Source organism: Lithobates pipiens, unplaced genomic scaffold (genome assembly GCF_037356315.1).
Source record: "Lithobates pipiens isolate NorthernLeopardFrog02 unplaced genomic scaffold, aLitPip1_a1.2 Scaffold_18, whole genome shotgun sequence".
In the NCBI taxonomy this organism is placed as follows: Eukaryota; Metazoa; Chordata; class Amphibia; order Anura; family Ranidae; genus Lithobates; species Lithobates pipiens.
Window position 1 is genome coordinate 477494113 of NW_027507758.1, and position 13520 is coordinate 477507632.

General features: G+C 45.8%; 1 protein-coding gene across 1 annotated transcript in view; it reads left to right on the forward strand.

Moving 5' to 3' along the window:
• Positions 1–13520, forward strand: part of FAM168B (family with sequence similarity 168 member B) — a 34879-nt gene that overhangs the window by 17385 nt on the left and 3974 nt on the right. The window contains exons 4-6 of the mRNA XM_077488363.1: positions 6980–7122; positions 7800–7977; positions 8318–8443. Of these exons, the coding sequence (XP_077344489.1) occupies positions 6980–7122; positions 7800–7977; positions 8318–8430 (434 nt within the window). The 3' untranslated portion in view covers positions 8431–8443. The remainder of the gene's footprint in view (positions 1–6979; positions 7123–7799; positions 7978–8317; positions 8444–13520) is intronic.

The following is a 13520-nucleotide window of genomic DNA, read 5'->3' on the forward strand; positions in this document are numbered from 1 at the left end:
TGCTTCCGGGGCGATAACTCTGGGAGGGCGTACTATGACGTCCTCCCAGAATCGCGCTCCCGACCTCCTCCTTGGGCACGCACACGGGACAGCGGCTGTTTAGTGCATGATCGATTCGTCAAATGATGGAGTGATCACATGTAAACAACCTGGCGTGATGTCCACTCTCCCTCTCCCTCTCCCTCCAGTGTGGGCAGAAAGGGGAGAGATTGAATGCAGCAGCGCTTTGGGCTGGAGGTGTAGTGCCCACAGTGCTGCTCAGTGACGAGGGGTGGGGGCCTCTTCCATCCATGTGTTTAGACATCCACATTGCAGCCTCTGCCGACCGTCCATCATAGCCATCCACGCTGCAGCCTCTTCCACCCATCCATCCCTCTGTATTAGCCATCCACATTGCAGCCTCGGCCATCTAGCCATCAACGCTTGGCCATGCTCAGCCTTTGTAGCCAGGCTGTGGAAGTCTCGCACATGTGGTATTGCCATACTCGGGATGAGTAGGAGAATCTATTTTGGGGTGTCATTTTTGGTATGTTCGTGCTATGTGTTAGAAATATTGTTCATTTTCTTTCCACATTTTCCAAAAATTTGTAGAAAAAAATGACATGTTGAAAAGACTCATTATGCCTCATCTACGTTGGGGTGTTTACTTTCCAAAATGGGGTAATTTTCGGGGTGTTTCCATTGTCCTGGTGCTCCAGGGCCTTCAAAAGTGTAAGAGGCCAGGAACTTAGATGTGTAATTTATGCTCCGGAACTCCTGATGTGTGACCTTCCTGCATGTTGGGCCTCTGTGGCCACGCTGTATAAAAGTCTCACACGTGTGGTATCGCCATACTTTGGAGGAATAGCAGAATGTGTTTTGGGGTGTAATTTGTACTATGCATATGCTTTGTGTGAGAAATAACCTGCAAATGTGACAATTTTGTGAAGGGAAAAAAAAATCTTGATTTTTGAAAAGAATTGTGGGAAAAAAATTACAATTTCAAAAACCTCACCATGCCTCTTACTAAATACCTTGGAATGTCTCTACTTTCCAAAAAGGGGTCATTTGGGGGGTATTTGTACTGTCCTGGTTTGTTAGGGTCTCAAATGAGATGGGCCGTCATCAATTATCAGTGATTGGCACCATAGCTTGTGGACTCTATAACTTTCACACAGACCAAATAACAGACCAAATTATTTTTACCAAAGATATGTAGCAGTATACATTTTAGCCAAAATTTATGAAGAAAATTTACTAATTTTCAAAATTTTATACCAGAAACTAAAATATTTTTTTTCTTAGTGCAAAAAATAAAACCAACAGTGATTAAATGCCACCAAAAGAAAGCTCTATTTGTGTGAAAAGGGGACAAATATTTCATATAGGTACAGTGTTGTATGACTGAGTAATTGTCATTCAAAATGTGGGAGCACCGAAAGCTGAAAATTTGGTCTGGTTAGGAAGGGGGTTTATGTACCATGTGGTTAATGGTGTCCTAGACACTTGTCATGTACATATCAGAGACCTTTATCCTGCATGTATGAAGAGCCAGCATATTTGTTCTGCAGCTGTCCAGAATTGAAGTCTATAGATATAACCAACTAGCTACTACTGGAGTACAGGGAGTAGTAGTATTGTGCTGGTTCTGCATCTTAAAGGTCAAAGTTTCCTAGACATGGAAGTGAGTGTAGGATTTCCCCTACTCTATGGATTTGTTGTGCTTGCTGTTTTTTAGGTAGTTGACCTAAACTTGCCATGAGGTTAACCACTTCCCGACCAGAGCACGACGATGTACGTCGACAGAATGGAACGGGCAGGCATATTGGCGTACAGGTACGTCCAATATTCAATGCCGCCCTGCCATCGGGAGCGCTCTGCTGGCGGCACACTCCCGCGCTGGTCGGGACCCCTGTGAGTCCGGTCGCGGGACCCGTGGACTCGATCGCCGCGGGCATCCCCGCGATCGTCTCACGGAGCGGCCGAATGGAGGAAATGCCGTGTAAACAGCATTTCTCCATTCTGCCTAGCAACTAGTGACGTTGATCTCTGTTCCATGTGATTGGAGCAGAGATCAGTGTTCACTAAATGAAAGCCCAACCCCCCCACAGTTAGTAGCACACCCCTAGGAACACTTAACCCCTACACGGCCACCCACTGGTTAACCCCTTCACTGCCAGTGTCATTTACACAGGAATCACTGCATTTATATAGCAGTGATTACTGTATAAATGACAATGGTCCCAAAAATGTGTCAAAAATGTCCGATGGGTCCCCCACAATGTCGCAGTCACAATAAAAATCGCTGATCGCCGGCGTTACTAGTAAAAAATAAATAAATAAATAAATAATAATAATAAAAAATTAATAAAAATGCTATAAAACTATCCCTATTTTGTAAACACTAACTTTTGCGCGAACCAATCAATCGCTTATTGCGATATTTTTGGTAAAAAAATAAAAAATAAAAAAAATGTAAAAGAATACGTATCGGCCTAAACTGAGGGAAAAAAAGTTTTTTTTATATATTTTTGGGGGATATTTATTTCTAACAAAGTAAAAAATAATGCGTTTTTTTTTTCAAAATTGTCGCTGAGGTGATCAAATACCACCAAAAGAAAGCTCTATTTGTGGGAAAAAAAGGACGTCAATTTTGTTTGGGAGCCACGTCGCACGACCGCGCAATTGTCAGTTAAAGCGACGCAGTGCCGAATCGCAAAAAGTGGCCTGGTCTTTGACCAGCAAAATGGTCCGGTCTGCAGCCACCGCCAGAAATAAAATGCCTCAATTCAAATTTTACTGGCTCTACTGAAGTGCCTAATCTGAAAGTCAAAGCACAGGGCCTACCTCTTGTCTTTTATTTGTATTAGGCTGGATTCACACCTATGCATTTTACAGATTTACACTACAGTACGTGTTCCATAGGACCATGTTATATGGACTGTAGTGCAAAAAACACTAAAAATGCACAGGTGTGAATCCAGCCTTATAACTTATTTGAAGTGTAATAAATGAATAGTAATAAACTTTGATAAAGTGCTGGGCAAACTGTTGGTGTTACATGAAATTATAATTCTTCATCCCCCCACTGCATTGCCAGGTTATAATGATAAAGCAGGGGGTGCATTTGATTTGTAAGGTGGGTTGTACCTGTGCACTGAGTTTTTGGGTGTCTGTTTACAATTCATGGAGCTGTCTGCTTTGGGTTGGAAACTGAAGCTATGGGGGTTATTTACTAAAGGCAAATCCACTTTGCACTGCAAGTGCACTGGGAAGTAAAGTTGCTGTAGATCTGAGTGGGACATGCAAGGAAAATAAACCGCTTTTTAGCTTCTAAATGATTGGATAATATCAGCAGCGCTTCCACTCATTTCAGATCTACCCCTTAGATTTAGAGTGACTGCACATCCAAGTGCACTTGCAGCGCAAAGTGGATTTGCCTTTCATAAATAACCCTATGTGTATGTTCTAACATCATTCATGGAGCTGCACCACGATCTTTAGCTTCATGAAAGGATTACTTTAAAAGCATACATTTTTCATCAGTCTGTTCTTTCCTGCCCTATTAAGGGAAGCAATGTTCTGTCATTGCCAGGATACACTTTGTCTCTTCACACCAGCTTGCTTTTCCTGCTCTAATACCAAGTGAAGGAAAATAAACACAATACTGATGTGTCCTGGCTAAGACCAACCTCCTTCTGAGAGAAGCTTCCACATTAAGGGAGGATGTGACGATCACCATGCAGACTCTCCGAGCTTGGTTGGGTATTGAACCTCCATAAGTCGGTGTTGGTGCCGATTTAACGCCCAGAGTACCTCGGCTTGGTTCTGGACTCCTCAGAGGAGAGAGTCTTTCTCCCTTTGGATAAGTTGCAGACTCTTCAAGCTGCAGTGAAGTTGTTGGTGTCCCGCAGGTGGTCGTTGCTGCGTTTTTTGTATGCGAGTCCTGGGTCTCATGGTAGCCACTGTCGAGGCGGTACCGTATGTTCAATTCCACACTCGAGTCTTGCAGAAAGAGATCCTGTCCAAATGGGACAAATCTCCATTATCCCCGGATTGTCAAATTTCGTGTGAGCCAGCTAGTCAGGGATTCCCTACTCTGGTGGCTGAGGTCTCCAGCCCTTCGGTCCGGGAAGTCGTTCCTTCCTCTTCATTGGCTGGTGATCACAACGGACGCCAGCCTGACCAGTTTGAGGCATACAGTCGGCCCAGGATCACTGGATGCAAGAAGAATCCCGCCTGCCGATCAGTGTGCTGGAGCTTCGGGCGATCAGGTGGTGCCTCTCAACATGGTCACAGAGGCCGCAGGGGTGTCTGGTCCAGATCCAGTCAGACAACGCCCAGCTGGTGGCGTATGTCAACCATCGAGAAGCAAGTAGCTTGGCTTCAGGACTGGAGGTCGCTCACATCCTGCGGTGGGCAGAAAACTGAAAACTGACAGGCAGACTGCCTAAGTCGTCAGATGCTGGACCAAGGGGAATGGATGCTGCATCTGGATGTGTTTTTGGCTCCTTTGCCTAAGGTGGGGCACACCAGAGGTGGATCTCTTGGCTTCTTGACTCAATCAGAAGGTACAGAGTTTTGTAGCCAGATCAAAAGATCCCTGGGCGAAAGCGGCAGATGCGTTGGTGGCTCCATGGGGGCATTATCGGCTGACTTATGCCCCAACCCCCACCACCACCACTCAAACTTCTACCATGTCTGCTTCGCAGAGTGGAGGCCCAGGGGATTCTGATTGTCCCAGATTGGCCTCCGTGTCCTTGGTACGCCGACATAGTACGAATGGTGGCAGATGTTCCTTGGCGGCTGCTGATGCAAGAGTTCCGGTACTTCATCCAGCTTTACCATTGCTGGTTTTAACAGCATGGCTGTTGAAAGCCAGGTGCTAAGGGATCAAGGTCTGTCAGATTCGGTAATCTCCACTATGCTGAGGGCACAGAAGTAATCTTCCCTGAAGATTTATCATCGTACCTGGAAGGCCTACATCTCCATGTGTGAGGAGATGGGGTGGCGTCCACGTACATATGCCGTTTCCGGATCCTTCTGTTTTTGCAGCGAGGAGTGGATCAGAAACTTGCATTAAAGAGGAAGTAAACCCTGATGGGTTTACTTCCTCTTTTTTTCCCTGCAAAGGTAAAGCATAATGGACTACTATGCATCGCATAGTAGCTCATTATGTGTCACTTACCTGACACAGGAGCCAGCGAAGTCGCCGCTGTCACCTGTAGTCCGCCGCATCCATCTTGGTTGTGGCGTCTCTCGCAGCTCCGACGAATGACAGCGGAGAAGCCGCGATGACGTCACTCCCGCGCATGCGCACGGGAGTCGCGTCTCGGAGCTCCGACGCTGCCATTCGGCGGAGCCGCGATGACGTCACTCCCGCGCATGCGCACGGGAGTCGACAAATTAGGCAAATCCATTCTTGGACTTGCTGCATTTAGTGCGCCTGCGCGCCGCTGTCTACGGCGCATGCGCCGTAGACAGCGGTGCCCATTTTCGGGCAAATATCTCCTAAACCATATAGGTTTAGGAGATATTACTTGGACCTACAGGTAAGCCTTAATCTAGGCTTACCTGTAGGTCAAAGTTGTTTGGAAGGGTTTACTTCCATTTTAAGCACCATTAAGGGGCAGGTATCGGCTTTGACTCCTTTTTATTTATTTTTACCTCTTGGTGACTCATTCATTGGACTACATTTGTGCAGGGGGTTCGACATGGGCCCCCTCTGCTTCGACCACTGCTGTCTCCATGGGATTTGAATCTGGTGCTCCTGGTGCTTCAGAAACCGCCGTTTGAAAATATTAGGGAGATTCCCTTATTGACACTCTCTCAGAAAGTAGTAGTCTTTCTAGTGGCTATTACATCTGCCAGGAGGGTTTCTGAGTTGGCAGTCTTGTCATGCAAGTCTCCCTACTTGGTTCTCCACAAGGATAAGGCGGTGCTGCGCCTGCAGCCTTCATTTCTTCCAAAGGTTGTTTCAGCCTTTCATCTAAATGAGGACATTGTGCTTCCGTCCTCAGCCATCACATCCCAAAGAGGTTGCTTTGCATTCCTTGGACGTGGTCTGGGCTCTGCGGATGTATCTGTCTGCTACGGCTCCTTTTTTGGAGGTTAAATTCGCTGTTTGTATCATTGGCTGGTCCAAGGAAGGGCCTGGCAGTCTTGTCGGCCACCATTTCTCGGATCACAGATCGGGGTTCAGGCTTATGCCTTAAGGGGGCTGATGCCCCCTTTCCTGTCGCTGCTCATTCGACCAGGGCAGTTGGTGCCTCCTGGACTTTCTGACATCAAGCATCCGTTTCACAGGTGTGTAAGGCGGGGACCTGGTCGTCCGTTCACACTGTCACTAAATTTTACAAGGTTGATGTGAGCGCATCTTCTGATGCTTGCTTCGGCTTCAAGGTTTTGCAGGCAGCTGTTTAAGGTTGCAACTCCTCCATTGGGGAGCTCTGGTTGTTATGGGTGGAGTTGTTTTCTTGCTGTTCCCACCCCTCGTCAAGATTGAAGATGCTGTGTCCGTCAATGAATGAAAGAGAAAATAGTATTTTTGTACTGACCGTAAAATCCTTTTCTCTGAAGTTCATTGATGGACACAGCACCCACCCCTCCTTTTTATGTTTGTACTGCTTTTTGACTAACTGAACTGCTAGAAGCAGAGTGAGTGGTTATAGCCAGTAGGACCGCCCCCTGGGCAGTACTGTGCAGATTTTCTGTTTTTTACATGTTCTGCCTAGTCCTCTCCTGAAGGTGGCGATTATAACCCAAAGGTCAAGATTAAAGATGCTGTGTCTGTCAATGAACTTCAGAGAAGTATTTTGCGGTGAGTACAAAAATCCTATTTTAGCAATGATTTTTAGATCTCGTCCTTAAATTTGGATGAGATAAATGTTAACTAAAAAATGCAAACAAAGGTACATCAGTAATCAAACTGTATTTCAACTCATTCATAGCAATACAGGATCAGAAATTCTGTCCTAATTGTTCTTGTTTGTTGTTAAAGGATATACAACAGGAACGCCATACAAAGTATCATGTTCTCCCACCAGCGGGGCTGTGCCACCTTATTCTTCTTCCCCAAATCCTTACCAGACTGCAGTATATCCAGTACGAAGTGCCTATCCTCAGCAAAATCCATATGCACAGGTAATTTTTATAAACTTTAAGAACCTTTCTCTAAAGGGATAGTTAATGGGAAAATCTCGGTGGTGTGTTTTTTTTTTTTTTTTTTTTTTGTTAATGTTTATTGCTGTGATTTGATAATTTATATCATGTAATGGGCGAATCATAATGTTTACTATAAAATAGACACATGCTTTACCCATACTAAAACAGATTTGTTGCATATCGGGCTTCTTAAGGTGGTGTATGCTAACTTTCCCTGCAGAACCAAGAAAAATGCTAGGTATGGGGGCACAAGTGACACTCTATGCCCCAACCCTGCTGCACAGAAGACGCCTGAGGCCTATGCAGATCTGGACTTAAAGTGTAATCCTTGCCAAGCTGTCTCAGGATAGGTGGGCTTCGGCAGCATTTCATTTCGGCAGGGAAGTTCAGCACAGGCTGCTTATGGAGCCTTAATTTTACCTGCAGCTATGTAGTGAGAGCCTGCCTTTGCAGATATCTATTTATATTTTATTCGAAAGGCCCTAAATAGATTTGTTGGCAGGTCTAGAAAGATTTGAGAACTCCAGGTGAATTTACAATTAGATTGTAAAATGTGTGCCCACATTTAGAAATGCGTTTTTTCTTCATGTAGTCAGGTATTTCTCGTTTTCGAAATGGTCTGCATCTAAGGTTTGTCTTTTTGTTTATTTTTACAGCAAGGAACATATTACACACAACCTCTGTACGCAGCTCCTCCACACGTAATCCATCACACCACTGTTGTGCAACCAAATGGAATGCCTGCAACTATGTATCCTGCACCCCTCCCCCCTCCTCGAGGTAGTGGGGTGACTATGGGAATGGTAGCTGGGACCACCATGGCGATGTCAGCAGGTACATTTACATCTTTCCATCCAATCTTGTTTTAACTGAGGCGATGTAACAGACAAGCATCACTTTTTTTTTTTTTTTTATTTTTTTTTTTTATTAGATCAGGCTTTCCTCAGTCTGGTAGTAAACGTGTCCAAAAAAAAATAGTGCGGCACCCTTTTTATTTTTATTTTTTTCTCAAACTTGCTGCACCATGAGTTTGAGATTTGAATGGATCCATTGTCGGCAATGAGATGCAACTCGTGATTTGGGACTGTCAAATCGCATAACAAATCACACCATTCTGAACCAATGCTTATATCTGGATAATGCATTTATTAATAGAAATGTTTTTGTTTTGTAGGTACATTGTTGACCACCCATTCACCCACACCAGTAGCTCCTCATCAAGTCACAATGCCTGCATACCGGGCTCCAGGGACACCAACTTATAGTTATGTCCCACCACAGTGGTGATTAACCAACCAGTGTAAGTTTGTGATACTCTAAATTTTTCTGCCATGTGTTTGGAATATGGGTGGTTATGTACAGTATGTATTTTTTTATTTCTGAATTTAATTTTCTGATAATTTTAATTAAAGGACCCTTAAAAATAAAAAACCCTCCAGAATCTTACATTTTGATGGCCAGTTCACACCAGAGGCAGTGCAGTGTTTTTAATGCAGGGGAAAAAAAACACCTGAACAGCAGATATGGCTTAGCTCACACCAGTGCAGTCAGTTCGAGAGCAGAAAAAAGTTATTACATGGCTCCCCCTCCACAGAGCTGTACTGGACTGCGGAATAACGCACCGGCACACATCAAGAACTTTTGTGGAGGGGGGGGGGGGGGGGTTGCATTAAAAACATGCATGTAAAAATACTTTTGGGCTGAGTTTCTGTGATGTGAACCTATCCTTAGAGGACTTTAAAGCAGAGCTCCACCCAAAAGGGGAAGGTGTGCTTGTTGGCACTGTCCGCCCTTCTGTCACATTTGTCATTTTTTTGACAGGGCCCTCTCCCACTTCCAGGTAACATTGCAGCGGCAATCTCCTAGCATTTCTGGGGGGAGGGCCTGGAAATGCTAGCAGATTGCCACAGTAATATTACCCAGAAGTGGGGCCGGACATCTGTCAAAAAATGCCAAATGTGGCAGTGGGGGGCTGGGGGTTGGGGTGCGAACAAGCAGAGCTTCCTCTTTTGGGTGGAGCTCCGCTTTCAAGTCCTGTGGGACGGGGGCGCACATGCTCAGAAGACTATGGGACTATTCAGAAAGTGGAGCTCTGCTTGCACATGCACAGCAGGAAACCAGCTGTGAAAGCTTCACTGATGGTTTCCCTTACAATGCCGGCGCCTGCACCCGAAGCCGATTCACAAATAGAGAATGCACAAATGCTTAAGGAACTAACAGGTAAAAGGTTGAAATTCTTGTTTAAAATCCTCCTCCCCCCCCCCCCCCGGCACGTGCCGTTACTCAGCCTGCAGTCTCTGCAATAGGCATCTGTTGGTCGCTAAAGGACCAGTTTAGACAGACCCTTAAGGAGGTTCCTGCACAACAAGCCCGGTATTTGGCGAACTACCAAAAGCATTTTGTTTTGCCATAGACTCCATAAAAGATTCTATTCCACGGGCCTCCTGCCTTGTGCTTGTACACATGCGTAGCATCCTGTGGTTAAAAATTTGGTCAGCCGAAGCACCATGCAAATGGCCTGACTGGTTTTCCTTTTCATGGGGATCGGCTATTTGGGGATGATTTGGACAAATACATCCAAATGATTTCTAGTGGGAAGTCAAAAGAAAAAGTATAAACGCCCTTCATTTAAGTGGACTCTTTCTCCTCCACCAGGGGCATCCTCTAGGCAGTGGTGACGGCCTCTGCCGTCAGACTCTAGAGGAAAGCCTCAGGGTCAGGCCCAGGCACAAAAGTCCTGGGGGTGGAAATCTGCAAAGCAGAATGCTAAAGCTTCATATGGCGGGGCGCTCCCCCTCTCCAGAGTGGGGGGGAAGACTTCTGTAATACTCGGAAGTCTGGCAAGAGGAAATTCAGGACAGATGGGTCTTCTCCACGGTGTCTCTAGGGTACAAACTAGAATTTTGGAAGTTTCCACAGTCTCGTTTTCTGTGGTCAAATGTTCCCAAAGATCCAGGGAAAAGGCCATCTCTGTTTTGGGCACTGGACCGATTACTGGCTCAAGGGGTGATCATACAAATCCCCACAGAAGAGCAAGGTTTTGGGTTTTATTCAAACCTCTTTTATGGTACCAAAACCAAATGGAGATGTCAGACCCATTCTAGATCTTAAAGAATCTAAAGCTGTTCCTGATCATCCGCTCTCTTCACATGGAGTCGATCAGGTCAGTGGTGTCTATCCTACAAGGAGGAGAACTTCTGGCGTCTATCAACATCAGGGATGCATATCTGAATGTCCCTATATTTCCTGCTCACCAAATGTTTCTGCAGTTCGAGGTAGAACAGCAGCATTTTCAGTTTGTAGCCTTGCTTTTCGAGCTAGCTACAGCACCCTGGGTCTTTACAAAGGTGTTGGCCCCACCTCTAGCCAGGTTAAGGGCACAGGGCATAATGGCTTTGGCATACCTAGACTATCTATTGCTAATAGACCAGTCAATGGCTCGTTTGGAGCAAAGCGTGCACATTACAACCAGTTACCTGGAGCGTCTGGGTTGAATTCTCTTCCTAGAGAAGTCTTCCTTTAAAACCGCTAAAAAGGCTGGAGTACTTGGGTCTGATCATACACAGCCCAGAAAAAGGTGTTCTTGCCTCAGGCAAAGATAAACCCTATAAGAGAGCTGGTCAGGTCCAAAGGTCCCTCATGCCTTTGCATGAGGATGTTAGGAAAGATGGTGGCTTCATTCAAAGCGGTTCCCTATGCCCAGTTCCATTCGAGACAAAACAGTATCCTGTCTGCTTGGAACAACACTATTCCAGCTTTAGACTTACCAATGCGGCTGTTCTCAAGGGTGTCCCAAAGCCTCAGTTGGTTACTAACCCAGAATCTGCTGAAAGAAAAATCCTACAGGCCAGTCATCTGGAAGGTGGTAATAAGATGCCAGCCTTTCAGGCTGTGCAGCAATGCTAGAGAAGACAAATGTCCAGGGACAGTGGTCAAGAACCAAAGAGCCTTGCCCATCAACATCCTAGAGATTTGGCTCCGAAGGCCTGGACTTTCTGGTTATAAGATTGTCCTGTCAGGATCCAATCCGACAATGCCATATTTGTGACCTATATCGATCACCAAGGGGGCACCAAGAGGCGCGCAGAGAAAGGTGAACTATATTCTAACTTGGGCAGAAAGGAATGTTCCGTGCCTGTCAGCAGTCTTCATTCCAGGAGTAGAGAATTGGCAGGCGGACTACCTGAGTCTCCATCAGTTATTCCTGGGGGAATAGTTACTTCACCCTGACATTTTTTTGCCTGTTTGCCAAAAATGGGGGACTCTGGGTGTAGGTCTTCTGGCGTCCAGATTCAACATGAAGTCAGTCAACTTTGTGTCCAGGACAAGGGATCCACTTGCATGAGGAACAGATGCTTTGGTGACCATGTGGGATCAGTTCTCACTGATTTATGCATTCCCCCTATTCAGTTGCTGCCACAACTTCTTTGCAGGATCAAGCTGGAAAGAAAGCCGGTAATTCTGGTAGCCCCAGTATGGCCCAGAAGGTCGTACTGGAAACCGTAAAGATGGCAGTGTTGGATCCATTGTCCCTTCAATTATGGTCAGACCTACTTTCACAGGGGCCGATATTCCATTCTACCTTACGAACTCTTAATTTAACGCCTTGGCTATTGAAACCCACATTCTGAAAAAAACTTGTTCTTTCCAGGTCAGTTATCTCTACTTTGTTTAATCCAAGGAAGCCAACTTCCAGAACTATATATTAGAGTCTGGAGGGCTTATGTTTCCTGGTGTGACTCCAAGGGTTGGCACCCTCAGAAGTATATCGGGCAGAATTCTTGCCTTTTCTACAATTAGAGATGAAATTGGCCTACTATTAAGTACTATGTCTCAGCTTTATCGATCTTATTTAAAGACCGCTTGCGTCACATTCTTTAGTCAGCCATTTTAACCGATATAGCTCATTCCCCTGGTCCTTCTGAAATGAAGTTGGTGTTCTTGGTTGCTATATCCTATAGTGCAGAAGAGGAGAGCCGCCTGGTTGATTAGAGAGCCGGGAGCATCACAGCTTTCATTTCAATAGCTGTGTGTTCACCGCCGTGTGCCATCAAACGGCCCCTCCCCCTTGTCCGGGTCACCCGTCAGGATTGGATGGGTGATCTGTCTTTCAAAGTGCCCAGACAGGGTGGGGGCTGTATGTGACGGCGAGCGAAACACAGCTATTGAAATGAAAGCTGTGATGTTTCCGACGCTCAAATCACCCAGGCGGTGGCTCTCCTCTCTTCCCCCCCCCCCCTGCACAAGGGCTGGCTGCACCACTGGGGACACAGGTGAGGCTGCACTGATCTCTTGTATCATGTCCGCAGTCTCTTACCATCTCCTGTACTATGTCACCAGTCTCTGACCATGTCCTGTTTAAAAATATTTTTCTAAAAATAAGTTTCAGTATCTGTCGTTTCCGGCCTAGTGCATTTTTCATTTTCAGTTTCGGTACACCCCTAGTTCTGAGTAATTTTCTCGCAAAAAAATTATGAATTTTTACATATAGGAGAGGAGTGCCAGAATAGGCCCGGTATTGAAGTGGTTAAAGAGGAAGTAAACCCTGATGGGTTTACTTCTTTGTCTCCCTGCAAAGGTAAAGCATAATGGGCTACTATGCATTGCGTAGTAGCCCATTATGTGTCACTTACCTGACACAGGAGCCAGTGATGTCACTGCTGTCCCCTGTAGCACGGAGTGTATCTTCTGGGTATCGCTGCCTCGGCCGGAGCAGCGATGACGTCGCTCCCGCGCATGCGCACGGGAGCCGCCACTAACGACATATGGCATGACATAACGGCATGCTGCTGCTAACGGCGATAGTGTGCCTGCGTGCCGCTGTCTACTGGATTCTCTGGATTCGGTAAGTTTTTTTTATAATTCAGACTTATGACTTAAGGGGTAAGATTCCACCTTTTTCAAGTCAAAGTGCACTCTACCAGGGCAGTTAGTGCTTGGGCAGTGCGTCATCAGGCCTTCTTGGCTCAGATCTGTAAGGCCGCAACTTGGTCTTCAGTACATACATCCACCTGATGACATTTGGTGAATATAAGAAGGCATAAGGATATCTCCTTTTGGGTGCAGTGTAAGTCCAAGTCTGGGGTGCCCTATGGTTATGTCTCCATCCCCTCAAATAGCATTACTATGTGATGTCCCACATAGTGATTATTATACTATAGTGCTCTGTGTCCCATGATGTACAATAAAGAAAATGGGGTTCTTGGAGTACATCACAGGGCAGAGGTCCCTCCCCCTCTTTCTGGGCTTTAGGTATATTTCTTTGCTACAAAAACTGAGGCACTCCTGGTAGGAGGAGGGGTTATATAGGGAGTGAACTTCCTGTCCTGAGTATACCAGTGTCCATCACTTGAAGGTACCTATATACCCACATGGTG